Source organism: Bombus fervidus, chromosome 16 (genome assembly GCF_041682495.2).
Source record: "Bombus fervidus isolate BK054 chromosome 16, iyBomFerv1, whole genome shotgun sequence".
NCBI classification, from domain to species: Eukaryota; Metazoa; Arthropoda; class Insecta; order Hymenoptera; family Apidae; genus Bombus; species Bombus fervidus.
In genome coordinates, this window is record NC_091532.1 from 7,764,973 (window position 1) to 7,784,000 (window position 19,028).

At 39.3% G+C, this 19,028-nt stretch overlaps 1 protein-coding gene across 1 annotated transcript in view; it reads right to left on the minus strand.

Moving 5' to 3' along the window:
• Positions 1–19,028, minus strand: part of LOC139995922 (alkaline phosphatase-like) — a 234,210-nt gene that overhangs the window by 185,930 nt on the left and 29,252 nt on the right. Inside the window, exon 2 of the mRNA XM_072019865.1 lies at positions 17,704–17,954. Within this exon, the coding sequence (XP_071875966.1) occupies positions 17,704–17,954 (251 nt within the window). The remainder of the gene's footprint in view (positions 1–17,703; positions 17,955–19,028) is intronic.

A 19,028-nucleotide genomic window follows, 5' to 3' on the forward strand; every position in this document is an offset into this window, starting at 1 on the left:
AGTATCATTCCATGAATAACGAGTGTTATCGTTCTATTTCGTTTGGATTCTGATCATTCATACTTGGAAATTTTTAATTAGAAAAATGGGGAGGGGGGGGGGGAATTTGATAAATTCGCGATTGATGGAACGTATTGAAAGTTGGTCTCATCCAACGTTACACGTTTACAATCGATAAGGATCGCTCGTGATTCAAGTGAAAGGCGTCCGTTGCATTATAAATATTCCGATACTCGGCCCCACTTCATCTTATCGGAACTTGAAGAACTATCGGAAAATTTATAATGAATACTCGAGCAGAGGGTTACCAAGATTGACCTGAACGAGTCGCTGTAATAAAGCCTCTCACCTACTTTAAAACCCGAACGTCTCTTTCCTAACGCAATCTTCAGGCAACAATAAATACGGAATTTCTCTTAGAAATTAATAAAGGAATATCCGTGGGAATCTTTCTCCCAGCCAGAAGAACAATTCTCTCTCTCTCTCTCTCTCTCTCTCTCTCTCTCTCTCTCTCTCTCTCTCTCTCTCTCTCTTTCTCTTAAATACATTCTCCAATTGAAAATTTAAATCGTTCCAAGATAATTCATCATCTGTTTTACGTTACTTCTATACTCGGTGTTATTTTCATACGACTAAAGAATTTCTAATAAGAACGTACCGATACTGCAAGATTACCGAGGGGAAACTGTATAATAACTTGGCATAAACGATCTGATATATCGTTATCACAACCAATGTATGAAACGTCGATGTTTGATGTACAACACCATAAAACTGAGGTTCAGATTTATTACGAACGCAGGTCGTACTATATTCTGGAATAAATAACTTGGCAGAGTCATAATCATACATCATATGGAAGTGTCATAAATCAAAAGGCATCAACCTCGATTACATTCTTAATGTAATACACATCTTTCCGTAAGAAACCATATTTCATACGGTTCTTACAATTTTACTACACGGAGAGATCATTGCGTCTCTGCTCCGTATCACACAGGGCGGAAAATCATATCTAAGAAGAAAACAAGAAAAAAAAATGAATAACTTCGAGATTGCATTCGCCGATATATATTTCTATACCATCGTAATTACATTCAACTTCTTAAAATTTCGACTTGCGTCGCTATAATTTTCAACCCGTTAAATAACGAAAGGCATCTTTCAGCTATCTGGTTATGCTATGAAATTTACTTTACCAACCGTGGCTCTGCGAAATTACTTTTGAGAAGCAGCAAACTCTCTTGATTCCACGCCCAACCGTTGAAAGGCGATAAAAATACCGAGTTTACCCTGTAATCGGTTTGCCTGAAACACGTCCAATTCGAGCGCATCTCGTTCAGTACACGACCGGTCATTCTTTAGGAACGTCGTACACGAGCAAAGGGATGCGGAACATACAGGATTGGAATCGGGTGAGTGGAGTAAATAAGCGACGCACGGAAAGGGGAGCATCCGAAACGACGAATAAAAGGAAGCATGGAAACGTTTCTACAATTCCGTTACCGGAAGGCAAGGTAGACTGCGTAACGGCCGAATAAATAAAGTTAACTGCGCCTTCGACTATCGGTGGCAGTTCCAGGCCATTTCTAGTCGCCAGGAGCCGCATCGGTGAACGGTGAACGGTAAACAACGCCGAAACCGAAATCCTCTTCCCTAATCCAGTGGCATCGGCGGCGAAACGCTTGCCGCAGCATTAACACCGAAGTATCATATCGATGGACCCGTATCCGGTCGGTGGTTCAGTTACCACCGGCTCTGATTTACGTGACGACAGCACGTTGAACAGGGGGAAGTGGAGTGTCGACCGCCGACGCACGTGACGGTGTTAAACGTTTTACACTCGTTCGTTAAGCGCGAAACCGCCGAGGCCAAGCCAAAAACGAAAATAGCGAACCGTAAATTTTCCTATTCCCGCATTATCCGACTCGTTATCATTTTAATGTCCAAAACGAAGACCGTGGAAGTTCGGCTATGCCAAATATCCCGGCAAGGTGACGAATTCATGAATATAAAGCAGTTGGCCCATTCAATTTTATAACTGCCGTCTGCCAACGGCGTACCAACGAATAGCGACGACAGACTCTATTATGTAATACGCCAGACTGAAAACTGATGTTCCCTGGTTAAACGATCATCCCGTTTCTTTATACCAACGGCGAAACCGTCGCATAGTCTCGGATAAACGTTAACGTCGCCGAGAGCGTAAACGGTAGTTAACCTCGACTACGTAGCCACTTCGTAATTTTACCTTTTTCCACTGATATTTATCCTATCGTCTCTCGTCAAATACGATCTAACGCGTTTTCTAACCTTAACAGCCTTCCTTAGGCCTTAACCAGTTGTGGAGCTTTCGTACTATCTTCTTTAAAGTGCATAAACGGTTCGTGAAATCTAATAGATACCCTCTGCTCTTGAACGAACTTAATGCGACTATGAATAGTAAGAGAAGGGAAACTATATCATTGTGGAATCTGACATCGGTGGTATTGAATACGTGGAACCTGGCTCAGTGTCCAAAGACCTATGACATTCGATATTGATCGTAAAATTTACTGTGCGCATATTGTACAGATATAGCGAGACCAGCGTAAATATGCTAATAAAAGGACGATGTGTCGCTAATCGTAAATCAATATCGACGATTTCAAACGTTCGACGCTTGATGTTAACTCGCGAATCTCAGAGGAATAGGACGAAGTGTCGATGAAACAGCTGTGAAACCTCAGACACCGCTGAGACCATCAAGATCCACGGAAGTCTGCGGCGATCCTGGACACTCGGAGACTCCTAAAACACCTGATATCCCTGAAACGCCGAGATTCCTGAGACCACATGAATCTATGGCACCAGTGGTATTCCGAAACCGTTTAAAGTCATTTCCTCAGATCCCACGGGTCTGAGATCGTCTACATGCAACGTTTACTAATCTGACAACGAGGATAGAACAATATATCTCGCTTCTGTTAGATCGTCTGCCGAGTCTCTTCAACCTGAAATCATATCCATATACTTCGTATATTGTATCGTATCTCGATACGTTGTTTCAAATTTATTATACCTCGTGTGTAATATGCTATTGTCTATGTAATACAGTATTCTCTGCAGTATCGGGTATCATGTAAGATATATATCATACCTCTGAAGAAACGTGTTGAGTATTATAACATGATATACCAAGGATTTCGTTAGACCAGATATATGCAACGGGCAAGAACGATCTCTATTTTTGAGAAATCAAATTTCAACGCTACGACTATTTGCGTTCTGACACTCAAACGTCACGCGTGTAATTTAACGAATTTGCAAATATCATGTACTTTTAACTTTATCGCTGCACTTTGCCCACAGCTTAACAGTCGAAACATTGTCACAAATGTTGGAATTTCTAACGATCAACCTAACGATTCCCACGACACAGCTCGGACTCTCTCAAATATCTCACAGGCCTGTACGTTCGCCATAGGACTGCCATAACATTGTTATTAAAACGTGTAATGGAAGGAAAGATACCGAAACAACGCATTTTCAGCGAAATTTCAATTATTCCTCAGTAAAAATCAGTTATCTCTCTGTAAATCAGCTGACACGTGGAGAAAACAATTTTAAGTATCGTGACAAAATTGCTGTCTCTGCGCACACCCATGCACATGCACATACAAACTGTGTGTAAATACATTGAGAAATCGCAATCAATCAATCGCAATCAATTATCTTCTTCAATCGCACATCATAAGAGCGAACACGATTGTTTCAATCTCTTGACCGAACGTCAACCCTTTCATTCGATTCTATGAAACGCGGTGAAAATTTCCTCTTGAAGCAACTCGTTGCTTACACCTGCAGCCACATTATACGAATTTGGAACAACGCGACAATTAATCGTGGCAATTTGTTTTCAGTTAAATCGATAATATAGTAATTTTACCAGAAAGCAAACAGCTCTTTGTGTATTCGGAAAATATTGAGAAATTAGTACAACATGGGAATTAGTATATTCCAACGAACGGATACGAAGAAAGGGAAGGCAAATAAAGGCATAGACGATAGCAAGGTTCATTACCCGACTATTCCACATATGGGAGCGCGTTCCAAAAGAGAAAGCGGCTGTACGTACATTTATTCGGCGAATTCTGTGCACATGGTAATTTCGTAAAAAAGGAACTCCGCAACGAGAAAATCTGGGCATTAGTGGTCTCACAGAAGTAAAACATATTCAGCGATAACAAGCTCATCAACGAGCACGAAATATTTTCGTAATTATTGCTATGTATTGTTTGCTGTGCGGTTGAAGTTTTTACCTTTTGATGTTCAAGTATCTTTTAAAAATGTAAATCTCATTGTTAGAAGCATTAATTTGAAATAATGAAGCTTGTAAATAATGGCAATATCGACATTATTTTATATTATTCTTTATAGAAATGTATAATTAAATATTGTACATTATCAATATTCTTGCAGGCAAAATTCATAAACTGCCTGAGCAAGCTTTTACTTCACAATGGCATAGAATATGCAAGCGATATCTAAGATCTGCAAACAGTAATTAATATCCCAGTCGGTGGAATCGGTCAGTAACCGAACCTATTCTCATTTTATCGGCCGAACGCGATCTACCAAAATTTCAGCTAACTTCAGGAAAATTCTCGAGGGAGCTGCAACTGGTATCAGTTTCTCGGGAGAATAACGAGGACAATTGGGCTCGCGGTGGAAATATCTGGCAAATTTTAATTACATTCCTTAGACCAATAGATCGTTTTCTCCGCGCCAGTCGACGAATATTACGGCCACTAATTGCACAATAACCAACCTCGGTTCTTGGCTCGATGCAACAACACAGCAGCGCTCGTCGGTGGTTCGCGATATAATTTTCTCATCATTAATTATAAACGTCGGTCGCGCTAATGTGCGATACGCGTACAGAGACCTGTGAAATTGTTAACGCGTTTCTTGCCGCAACGATTTTAATCCCGAGAGTGCGGATTAGTTATGCGACAAATCGCACGCTTAAGTGACTCGGCAACTGGGCTTTACATTTTACGTCTACCAACCGAAAGGACAACGGAACCGGAAAGTATGAACTAGTTATGTCGGAATTCGTGTAAAAAATACTAGGAAGAAAGAAAAAAAAAAGACGAAAGAATAAACGAGTCGGGAGATGGGAACAGAGGAAAGTAAACGAAATAATGAAAAATTACAGGTGGGGGAAGATAAGGCTAAAGATATAACGCTGAGAAATAAGACTAAAGAAACGGGGATGAGAGAAGAAAAAATCGAGACAAAAAGAAAGCAAAGGAAAATGCACAGTAAGAAAGGAAAGAGGTCGGTAAGAAATACCGAATGAAATTAGTAGAAAAAGCAGATGGCTGCAGCAAGAAAAAAAAAAGAGCAGAAAAATGATTTACAAAGAGAGAAGAACATGAGAAAAGAAGGGCATAAGATAAATTGTATCGAATTAAAGATTTTCAGAGCAAACACTATGCTAATACGTCATTAGCAAGAAACACTGGATCTGGTTCTCTGAAAATGCAACACGGCAACGAGACTAGTACAGGGACTGAGAGGAGAAGCGTGTCAATAAGACTACGCTATGCTTACCTTTCCGTAGTTAAATTATATGAAACTTTTGAATAATTAAGTTGAGGCTGCATCGTCGAAAAACGAATTCCACCTGCGCGCTTGCGCGATAAAGAAACTCCATGAAAGAGCCGTAAAAAGTGATCCATGGAAAAATTCTTTAAATACAATTCCAATGTAACAGTTCGATATACTTGCGCTATCTTTTACGATATACCAGCATTTGCGATAGCGTAATATATGAACAAATAAATGTTTATTCGCGGAAAATGAATATTTGCCTCGCTACACTCGTGCGAGACCAACAGAATTAAAGGAACTTATCGAATACGCCGACGACTAGTACACAATTCGTTCATCTCGTCGAGAGTGTAGCATGAATAATTAGAATGAGCCGAGTAATTAATGCAAAGTGTACCTTTACTTTGGAAATCCGCTGGCGGTTTCTAGAAACGGAACGCGGTTTTCCTCGGAACGCGATCTGTTTACTTGGGCGGGTGCAGTACGAGGAAAAATTACGCTTTGAGGAAAGTCTTCTTTAAAGGTGTAACCTGCGGCTCGGCTAGCTGCAATTAATAATAAAATAATAGACATCTTTACCTCGATATACTTTTTCATACGATTTAATTGTCTGAAAAGCTCGTGGAGCCGCAGGAACCTCGATCTTCTCGTGGAAGAATAATTGCATCACGAGCTCTGTTAAAAGTCGTGTTCATGTGCCAAACGAGTAATAATTGTTCTTCCAATGCAAGAAATTTTACGAATGAAATATAATACACAAAGTATAATAGTCGCTACATTTATATTGAATTTTCTCATTCATCCTTCCTTTCATAACGTAATTCACTTACATATGAATACATTTTCCAAAGAAGAGAAACTTAGAAGCAAGAGGATAGGAAGTTAATACATTTCGCATGATAAATCGAACACGTGGCTACACAAAGGAGCAGAAAACTCTATATATATTTATAAGAACTTATTTTAAAGTTTAAATATTTAAGATACTTGCGTATTATTAAATTCTGCGAGATATACCCTTTTATATTTATTCGATTGCATAATGCTATTCGAATCAACAAACATAGAAGAGAATGTCTACTGAGCTTAATTAGATCTTTAAGTAAAACAGACGAATCTGACGAATAATCTGGCAAATCTGAGATGGCAAATCTATACGCTCGAAGACTCGTAATCATCTAACTCGATGAATTTTTCAAAATAAGACAACCACGAGGAAGATTGTTTTTCATCGGCAATAAAAAAGATACTTTTATTCAAGAGAACAAGTATTAGATTCTACGGAGATTTTTGTGTTTCTTACTTCTTCTCGGTATTTAAAACCCATTTAATTATAAAAGAAATGTTACAGTCGGATCTAAATTTATATTTAATGGATATTATAAAACCTCGGATGAAGCATCTCTTCAAATAATATTTACTCTTTTTAAAGCAATTATGTCGATATAATTATGTATCCGTTGTGTATACCGATAGCAAATACTATCTATACAATGAATTTAATTACTACAAATTATGTACATAGCCTACGGTATATTATCCAAAGCGCGATCGATAAAATATTTCTATGTTGTGTATGAACGAACCAATATCCTTGTAAATATAACTGTATATAACTTTACTGAGTTATTAATTAACTAAGTTGCTCTGTCAGTTATTATTTTATTACATTAATCAAAGATTTTCATTGCACTGATGAACGACCAATTTATTTTAAACGATAAATTAAATTCTTCTTTCCACATGAAGTATCAATCATATAATAATCCATGCAAACTTTTCGTGTAACGAATAAATGTACTTAATGAAAGGAACTGTATAATTCATCTTTAAAACGAATACGAACGGTTTGATACGATAATGAACCCCTAAAGCACGACGAAATATCTCGCTTCATTTCGCTAATTTGCTCCAATGATATAGAAGCATTTTAAAGAACATCGTCGCTGAGGCTTCCTTTGCCAATAATTCACAAAATGTTTTGCCATAATGTATTGCGCATGGCTCAAATCTCGCGTTCATATTCGCGCACGGCCTCCTTTTCCATTATTCTCGAAATAATATATAATTTCGAGGATATTAATTCGAATTACCCGGCCAATATAGGGAAACTGAATAGGAAAGGAAGCATAAATAATACAATTTGGAGTGTATAATGTAAATGCAATTATAATCAACCATCAGTCACGGAGTTTTGAATATCTATTTGCATAATCTAGAAATGTACAACTTAATTGTTGATACAAGCTAGATTAAATGTACTCATAAATTAGAGAAAAATGGTCTTGGTGAACAAAAAAAAGTAAAGAATAGTAACACGTGCGATATAGACGACGACGATGTTTCTGCATATATAAATTACTTGTACCGCTTTCTAGTGGCTGTATTAATCATAAAATTATTAAACGAGGGCAACAGACTGTAAACGACAGTCATCGTAAATTTATTTTCCTTCCTCCTAATTCATTACAGAAGTACAAAACTCCTTATTCAATGAGTCGGGTATATGCTACCAGCGCCTGACCGATTTGCCATGTTTTATTAATTCCAACGTCCGTACGTTACTTTCTTATTTTTTTCCAGCACGTGCTAGACTCGACCGAAACGCGACTAATTTATTGCATCGCCCTTACCAAATCGAGATTTTCAAGCTTCTAATATATTAACCGCGTTGAAAATTATTTTCCATCTGCGTTATCAATTCTCCTATTTATCCTCTGTGAAATAATTAAAAATTTTTACTAACAGCATATTACGATTAAATGCACGTTTCGCGGATATACCTGTCGATTTTATATATCGTTGCTGGAATTAATCACGGTAATCTACCTATCAGTATAGAAAGTACTTTGAAAGTTAAACAATTTCGTGATAAATGTCGCTCGCTATTCGCTTTGTAATCTTTTAGTCGTTGCACGAGAAATTAGTTGCAGACGAAATTCACGTAGTTTCAGAAATCATGGGTTCTATCGCTGCTGATTCATAGGAGTAGTTTAATTTAAATCGACTCTCAGATTAAAAGCACCGCGCGCAATATCACGAGCTCGTTCTTCAGGGGCTCGTGCTAGGACGACTGTGTAAACTTATTAGGGAAATCGTGTCGCGAAACTATCGTTCGGTTCACAGCACGTAACCTATTCCGAGGTTTATTAATTCTCTTTCCTCCTTTCTTCGTTCGTCGACGAGGCTCGAGCCGTTCTCAATGGAAGTGAATCGTTTGTTACAATCCGACCTGTTTTTGTTTTTCGTAAACGCGACCGGCCAGAGATCGTGACTCTGTTGCGCACAAGTGGAGCCCGTACGATTGAAATATGCACACGACGTGCCACGCGTACATCGTACAGTAGAAAAACAAAATCCCCGCAATATGCACGGCACGTTTCTCACGCCGAATATATCAACTGTAGTGATTTATGGTGTTTTTACTTGTCGTCGAATTAGAGCGAAAAACAAAGAAGATTCACAGGAAAGCACGTCTGACATGTCGCGATCTTAGTTCCTTCTTGCGTAAAGGGGTTAAGTTTTTACGTAATTCTACCCCAAAGACCGCGTCGTTCTTTCGAGGAAATTGAATTAAACGGAACATATGTAAACAAAGAGAGGAATTCGGCCAAAATAAGATATGTTGCTAACTCGATTCCTGTTAACCTGTCATCAGTTTCATTCTTGATACGTACCGTCATGTGGGAAGAAAATCTCTCTTGAATCCCATAAATATTAATTACGTTCTCAAATGTGACTTACAGAATCTCATTCACCGACAAAAGTTTAACAATTCTCTTCTATTAATCATACGAGAGATTAAAATTAAAAATACTTAGAGAAGTAGCCGGGTTAACTATATAATCCATGCTTCTACTAACCAACCTTAAAACGTCTTCAGATACGTATTGAATTAACTTTGAATCCTATAATTCGACAAGATAAATGTTTCGCCTAAACTTTATATTAATTACCTTCGTGGATAAAACGATCTACCCTTAATCTTCTCGACCCTATACTAAAACGAATCGCCTATCACGGGTATCATTAAGAATGATAAATCATGCAAAGATCCTGCGTATCGCAAATACATAGTTCCACGCGAAACAACAAAACAAATGTAATTACAGAGCACAAGCAGCACGTGGACAGAGCTGAAAGAAGCGATCTCGGTCAGTTGATGTAATTTTAATTCCGACCACTCATTATTCATTTGCTCCAGCAACGTTCGATTAATTATTATCCTGATAAACGTCACGCAGCGTGCGTTCCCTCGATAAATCGTTATTCCAGTGATGCACGTAACCGATGAAACGTGCAATTGATCGCGCGTACATCGCTACACAGGGTAATTAACTGGGAGAAACACTTTTTTTCGGCGATAATGGGAATAATCGGGCGTTGGAACACGCGCACGATAAACCGTATGCAAACGGTCGATCGTCGTTATCGCGCTAATGGTGGATTTAATACAAAATAACGCGAGACGTTAATGCAAACCCTAGGATTTTCTCGTGTAAAACGACGGATTTTATTCAAGCCTGTACACGATGCTCTGTACAACGAGTTTTAACCGGCTAACGCTTTTGAACGGTTTTGGAACGGGCACTCCAAGGGATGCGTACGGTCGGTACGGACGTTTCCAGCTAACGTTATGGATTGCGAACCTCGCTGCATGAATATTGATGGGCGAACTTCGATGGGCCGAATTTTCCAGCGTAAAGATCGAGCAAACTTTGAAACACGAGTGCATCGAGACCGTAGTTTTCAAACGTAAATCGTGCGAAATGTAAGCTCCGAGGTGTAAAGGTGAAAACAAGACCAATAGAACGAGAAAGCGAATTTCGCGATCCGTTTTTCAAGACAAGCGATGAATGGATTCGATTACAAAGCGAAATTTATCCGAATTGCAGAGTTTATACTGCACTTTTTCTTTTATTATGAGAGCTAAATAGGCAGAGACGATTTTTTGTTAAAGCAGTCCACGCTCTTTTACGTATCGTTGGTTGCAATCCTGTACGAAACTTAAACGATACAAGCAACCGAGGCGTTCTAAAATCGTTCGAATAATTATGAATGGGATTGAAAATACGAGGCATATTTTGTCATCGAAGATATAATTCATCACTTAACGAGGATGCTTAATTACTGGCAAAAGCCCTGAGTCATCTTTGCGTGTTCAGAACAGAATGAAAAGTATTTTGTTTCAAGACAAAGTGAGGCGCAGGAAGAGCGTAATGTGACGTGCTGTCGCTTCTCAACGAAAATCATACGATCTCGTGTAATACGGACTGCCACAGACTTTCCGCACATTTAGGATTAGCCATGACAGGCACAAATTAAGCGGTCACGTCTCTGATAAGAAGGATTTCTCATGAAATTCTCCCTTTTTTGTGAAATATGTCCGACGTGATTACGTATCACAGGTTCTTACTGAAATTCTATCCAAAGAGCTTGAAATTAAATACCCTTGGTAAATTCTGAGTAAAGAATCAATTTTTTATTAGAAAGTGAAAAAGGGCCTTATAAAATATTTTATCGTTAGCGTCTGTTGGCTTAAATTTTTAAGATGGAATTTCGAATGAAACTTCTGGATTAAATTACGTTACTATATCGCGTTACGCTACCAGCTAAACAGTATAAACATAGATTATAATAGAAATAACAACGAAAATTACGCGAAAATCAACGCCACGTGATACATTTTAAGCTTGTTCCTCCATGCATCAGTTATTGCCAAATTTGCGGTGATAATTCAAATAAAATACACTGTCAACGATATAGAATCGACTAAACGGTAAATCCAATCTCAGTTTGTATGAACGTCGATTGTATGATTCAATTGGTATTTCGAGAAAGAAACATACGCGATACAAAGTATTCCTTGATTAGGAATAAACTACATTCGTCGAGTAATTAACTAATTATATTCGTACGTTATTATCCTTTCTTCGTTGTTGGTGTGCGCTTGTGCTCGGGAACGTGTTTGAGAAAAACTTTTAATGCCTCATGCATTTCCCCATAAAATAGCTGAGCTAATTCTCTTATCACCATCCCTTTTACTTTACCTTCGAGTAGGGAGTATGGTAGCTTCTTGAGTACTTTTTCACGTCTCGATCATTCTCCTTTAGTTTCAATTTCTGCTTGAACGATCCCCCAAAATAAGATTAGATAAATCGAAAGTGAAAGCGTTTCTTACACAAATAATTTTGAAATGGGCAATGCAATTCTATATTCTATGTTGTAAAACTAGAATGTAGTTTTAGTTTGTAACTTTTATAGAGAACGGATACGTAAATCATAGGAAAAGAGGATTTTCTAGAAACTGTTTCTACATTATCGAATTCGATTCACCTTTCCTATTGCGAGAAAGACTTACATTCATACGATAATAAGACCGACTTTCGGCCGGCGTCGGAAAGTGCTTGAAATCCCGAAGGACCTAGCCGGAAAGTTTAAGCAGGACAAATGGATGTTACTACAGACAGAGGAAGAGTAGATACGAAAGAGAAAAAGTAGCTCTTTCGAGAAATGGAAAGATAGGTTACATCTACTAATAAGCAGAAAACTTGTAACACCGTAAAACTGTTTCGGATTCTATCTCTTTCTGTTACTTTCGTTTTCTATATCGAGAAACTACTTAACACGTAACATCGAAACCAAATTGTCGTATTAAAAGAATATTTTCATACGAATACATTAAAAATACAGTTAAAGATGTTTCGTTGCGAGCTATAGATATAAAGAAACTCGTTTTTTATCGCACAGTACCTGAATCAAAAAAGTTCGGATTATTCACGAAAAATAATAAACAACTCTATGGGCAATATTGAAGTCTTCGAGTCCTGAAGGATTGCACAGGAGAACTTTTTCCGATCCTGTTTATTTACGTACTAAAACTACAAGGGACAACAAAATCCAAAGCTTTGAAGAGGAAAAAGCAATGTAAAATTACAAAACGAAATAAGAAGAAAAAGAAAGGGCAGAGAAGGAGAGAAAAGATGCAAAAGGGAGTCGCAGGAGACCTTGCAGGGGTGTTATTCCGATAAATCCTTTTCTCAAACGAAAGAAAAACGCACGTAGTTCTTTAGTTTTCTCAGTCGACCTTTTAGGATCTTCGTAATACAAAAAGTTTGTTTAGCTTTTTACGTTCCCTCGCGAACGACACTTAACGGAATATATTAGGCATAAACGTATTACATAATTCTATTTTAGTGAAACTCTTCAATTATTCGATGAAGGGAAATCGCGTTATGAGTGTTGGAGGAACGTTCGACAGTGGTGATATTAGTAAATTTGCCAAAACATAGGGAAATGTAGTTTAGTCGGTTGTTGGAAACTGTTGCGTGAAAGGCTCGAGATCGATTGAGTAGCGTTTCCTTCTGAAACACACGGAACTTGGTTACATCAACAGGATAATAAACAACTCTTCAACTGCGGCATTAGCGGTTTCCGAAAACGAGCAGGACTGCCATTGGAAGTTTAACTAAGTTCGATGTACATCGTCGAGGAAATAGAAGAGGATTTCCTGAAAGACCTAGCGACATCCTGTACATCGGGAAGCCAATATCAAGAAATACCACGTATCTCATAACTTTTTAAATAACATTTGATTTCTCAGAAAGAAGCAAACTTGATGGGATTGATCGGCACGATTTTCCGTGTTTCTCGTATGTATATGAAAAATATCAATGTCTGTACGTAAAGATTCGCAAGGCATGGGCTTCGAGATTCAACAGAAAACGATGTAAACCAATCTGAAATTAATAGAATGTAAAATATTTGCTGCGCCTTCTCTGCCTCCTTTCCGAAAATCGTCGATAATATCTTTTAGCTTCTTAAAACGCGGACCTGTTTTTTCTTTTGTTCGTATCGATGTGGAAAAATTGAGCTTCTCGTCAAGCGTTTATAAGGCGAGTATTCTATTGGCCATGCAATTGAAAACAATGGATCTCGACTCGATTTCAGCCGTTGAATGGCTCTCGACGAACGATGCTCAGAAATCAGCTGTTAATTTAAAACGGGAAGGGATGTCGCGTGTGTCACGTGCAAAGGACTCGGAGTGGACGCTCGTAAAAACATCCTGAGGGATTTTCACAAAAACAGAAAGAAAAAGGATACTTTGATCGGTAGGTTGATCGATTCACCGTCCAATGTCGTCCACATCGTACGAAAGACTTTACCGAGGTAAAAGTCTGAGAACTGCTGATCTAGAGAGAATGGTTGAGGGCCCCAAGGACTAGGAAAAAGTATCAGTAAAAGAAGGATTCCAGTCGTAAAACACAAGAGGATAAGGAGGGGACAAAAGGAATGATCACATATTATGTCTAAATGTATATACATACGACGATGTACATATAGATATATATGTATCTTTGCCTTTACATACACCGCGACTTGCTTCTTACTCTTTGCTCGAACTAGATAAATACGCATAGAGATTCAATTTCTAAATTACTAAGTCAATTATGAAAACGTCCACAACTGGTATTTATATAGTGTACGTAGAATACTGGTGTGACAAATCTTTTAACAGATGACGTAAATTTATAATTTACTAATTCAATGAAAAACTAGTAAACACACTTTGCAATTGAAAATTGACAAATAATTCTTATAGATTCGAGTGCAAATACTTACGAGCGATACTAGTATAATATGTACGTAAATAAACGTATACGTAAGAGATTTTTGACAGCGTCCATCTCTTTGACGACCTAACGAACGTTCTATACAGATACTAAACGCGACTAACTAGCTTCGCTAATTAAACCGGGATCCGGATATTAGGAATATTCGAATTAGACCACGGTGTATCGTTATGCAAATTTTCTAAGCTGGTCTACCCCGGCAAGGCGAACCACGGATTCACTGCGGAGTTTGTCCACGCGTAGGAAGCTCGATTACGTCGCCCAGATAATAAGGAAGTCTGTAACCGATGTTGGGAGAAAGCTGGAAATCCCGATAGAGTTTGTTGGGAAGTTTCATCGAGCCAACTCGGTCTCGCCAGCGAGAACGCGCATTTTGGATGAAACGCGTAGTGGAAAGTAGTCGTACGCGTAAAGGGAGAACCGAATGCAAATTGGATTATGCGAGGCGAAATAAATGCAGCGACGTGCGAATACATGTCGAACAGGAGAATTTAGTACGACGGAACGTGTATTATGCTCCCGTCGTGCTCGACTTTTACTACGAATTATTTGTGTCCCTGCATGCTGGTTCGCAAAAGAATTTGCAATCAGCAAATCGCGCGAAACGAATGAAAATTCAAATCGTAAATATATAAACAAAATTTCGCATGATATAAATAGAACTACACAAAACTACGTGTTAGGGTATAATCTAAGATAGAAATAATTTGTAGCTGTTTCTCGCTATGAAGAAACGATTTTACTTAAAAGGGCGCTATTTAAATTTCGCCGCTCGTAAATGGAAAGTAACAACCGGGAGATAAGAAAGATAACGGGAATAAAAAGAAAATAAATTTGAAAATAAAGAGCGACGCGAGAGAAGAGTCTACGTTACACAACGTAACGCTAGTACCGGGACATTGAAAGAATTTTAATTATGAACATTTTATAAACGCGAATTTGAAGAATGTTCGAGATGAAATGCAACTCCTAATCACGCTTACGTAACACGCAATAACGCAAGAATCGCCTCTGGCGAGGCAGAAAGGGAGCTGCGAAGTTTGCCAGCTAATTACTGTCGTCGCAGAGGCTGCATTTTAGAACTCAATAGTGATAAACGTAATTAAAGGGAACGTTCATAAAGGTTCAATAATTTCATAGCGTCATGGACAAACAGATTTCGAGTTGCCCTTCTTAATTATTATCCCGGCTCGATTTATCTCACTCCTCTTCAGCCATCGTGCCTTCTACGTTTCTCATTTCCGGGACGGTTGTTTGAAATTGCATCCGAGTAATTATGAAGTGAAACAAGCCGAGATCACCTGTACACCTGCAATTTGTTACTTGTCCATGCAATCCGGACGATTCTAAATTGACCAACTCTTGGCCGATCTCGTTCTCAAACAGTCGTACCGCTACCCTCTGCTTCTACTCGAATATTCAAATAGTTCCTCTTGTTCCTATTCCTTGTAATTAGTTCCAGTCGAACTATACTTCGACCGGTCGCCCTTTGCACGGCGTTCAAATTCGTAATAAATGGTCGCGACACGCAGCAAACTAATACAAACGTGACCTATGGAATTTCTAGATCTGGAAATATTCGAAGTAACGCGATGCGCTAACAGGATGCTTTCTGTTTCTAGACGAACAAACAGATTCCGGTCGTAATATTATTGCCGGTCTATGAGGCGGAGGACGGTGCACGGCGATTCGATGAAAGGAGTCGAGTAGGTGAACTCGACGGAATGAGAGTACAATCGGAAAAAGAAGGAAACTACGTGAAATAACGTTGATAAGCCAGCGGCGTCGGCAAATGTGGATATTGGTACTTCCCTCCGATATCCTCGACTACAGGATGCCTGTTTACATCGAAGCGGCAATAAGACACGTTTGAATGCACCGTTGAAGCCTCTCGAGATTCCACAAGGAACGCTGTTAGAGAAATTTCTCTCAGAAATTTGCGTCTTTGACACTTATTTCGTGCAACGAGTGAATATACGATGAATAAGAGAAAGAGGGAAAATAAGAAACGAAAGGGTGAAAGTGGCCCCTCGTGAAAAACACAGCGAAAAGGAAGGGCTGAGATTAAACGATTAAGTTGATATTTAGTACTTCGTTACGTGTAGCATTATAGAACGAGCGAATTAAATGAGACCGGCTCACGCGTTCTTTTCCTTAAACTTTCACGAACCCCTCACGATTTAACGAGTTCTTGATGCCACTTGATGATTCGCGTCCGTGGAGAGAAAGATAAAACCGTGCCGGGTAAAGAATGGAAGAGCGAAGCTTCGTAATTCTCAAGGATAACCTGTAGAAGCTTTGGATCTTTTGGAAAACACAACTGTGAAAAATCCTGTTTTCAATGCTGCTGTTATCAAGGTTACTATACGGAAGGAAAGCTAATAAAAACAAATGAATAACGGAGAAAGTGAAACGAATCTGAAATATGCTACTGAAATACGTTTACTCATCCCTTTGATAAATGCCGCGCTGAATGGAAGTTTGCCTGCATGCTTTACCGCGCTTTGATAGAAATCGATGCTATATTTCAATTACATTTCGCGTAAAATATTTCGACGGGCATCGAATAAATTTCGATTCGGGGATTCCATCGCATTTAATTAGAGGATAACTGGTGCGAAGATAGGGGAAAAAATAAATAGGAAAAAAATATTCTCCGAACTACACGTTACAGGGGCATATAAATCCTTCTCTCGTGAAAACAAAGGACGGTAATTTATCATAGAATAATACACGCTGTTAATAATACGATGATGGGAAATGCTGCAGTGCGTATTATAGATGCATTTGCAGCTTCAAAAGGTTAACTCTTGTTGGATAAACTGCTGTCGAGACAAATAAATCTCGTACATTGGTGATTCAATGTATCGACAATATTGAACGTTGTCTTCGAAATATGCTTCGCAACAAATACAATTATTTACGTATCGAACAATTTCCGTACCGGGAATTAAAAGATGTTTAACGCGGAAAGATTTCTCGCGAGAAACGTTTCGTCGGAAGATTGAAAATTTCTACAAAAATAAAATACATCAACTGTGTGGTGATATAGATAGCGAGGTAACACGTGCACCACGAAATATCCTTCTCCGCTAAGAACAGCATGGGCGAGCTGGTGATTCATTTCTCTGTGATGGCGAGAAGCTGAACGAATTGCGGAATGATATAGAATGCCAGGAAATCGAGTCAGTGGGTTACATAATAAGCAAATCTGGAATCAGGAACGTTCTCTCGAACTCTTGCCTCTGTGATGGAACTAGGAACTCTCCAGAGAGAAACATTTTCTCGGCGTTCTGCATTCTTCGTTCGGGATTGAGAGCAAGAGAGGCATAGGGGAAATAGACGAAAAGAGGTAGGTTCCTCAAGTAGGGAACGGAAGAAGGGAAACACGGGAGGTAAAACGACTACGGCGATGAACGGAAAACGCAATGAAAGAAAGAGAGGTATAAAAAGATAGAAAAAGAGAACTCACCCTTGCTAGAGCGACGGCTGGAAAGCTGTCCCATGCGAGTTGCGCTTCCTCGCCCGTGTTTCCATGACGTTGACCCGAGAGGATCCTCGCAGCCGTAAGAGTGCTCATCCCCATCCCGTCGCCGACGAAGAGAACGACGCCCCGCGCCACACCACCCGGTGGCGTCGTCCCGCTGACGCTCGAACTTGCCGCCGACGCGCGAATACGGGCTTCGATCGCGCGTGTCGCTGCCTCATACCAGATCTCCCTCTCTGCGAAGAGAAATTTTTCTCGCTTGAGTAACCGCTACGGGAGCCAGCCTGACACCTATCTTAATTGAATCTATAGTCTCGAAGCGTTCCCGAGAAAATCGACCATTATTGTCGGCATTTGCCGTAAGTATTGTTCGGTTATCGTTCTTTGTTGTTGCGTGTACAGGGAGATGTTTGAGCAGCCGGCAGTGTAGGAGAACTCTTTTGTAGCGGGATATAACGTTACGTGAAAGGTTTCGAAGTGAATTGTTGCGCTCAGCTATACGCCCTTTCCTTTTTACCGATGGCCAATAAACCTGGGCAACTATTCGACGACGATAATCGCTCAATGAACGTGAAACGACGTACGGTTTCATCTTCGTAAAACACACCAGCGACGAGACTAACACAGTTTCACCGATTTTCCTCAAATTGAAATATCCGAGTACACCAGAGCTATTTTGAGACTCGTTAATACGAAAATTCATATTCTCTCGCAAATATTTGAAGCGCGTTTCCCATACACGATTCTAACTACGTGCGTTTTCCTCTTGCAACTACGTATTTAACAAAGCTACTCGATAACGCAAACTGAAATGTGGCTCGGTAATTATTATATTCCTAGGTGGATTTGCCAACACTCCAGAGGCATACCACCAGTCACGATGATGCTAATCTCTAAGTATCTCGTTCCTTGCCGGAAGGAAGCTCGGTTTCGTTGAAATTGTCATGTTGCAGATTGAGACCGCGTTTCCCTGGGACAACGACGGTTGCTGTTCGAATGTTGCCGAAGGGACCGGATATCTTAATTGAATCTGTTGGTAAAACGGGACGAGTCCAACTGTTTCCTGGGAAGTCATTTACTGCAGTTACTCTCGCAAAAAAGATCGTCGCACAGCGAAAACGAGAAGCGTACCGAGATCACGCAAACGATCTCGTGCGAGCCACAAATTTCGATACGAATAATTTACTTTGACTTTGAGTTATTTTACTTTGAGTTCGAAAGAATAAAAATGTCGACATTAATTAGAAAATAACTATTCTTGAGAAGCAAGTGAGAAAACTCGTTGAATTTGTAAAACTTGTATCTTCCTC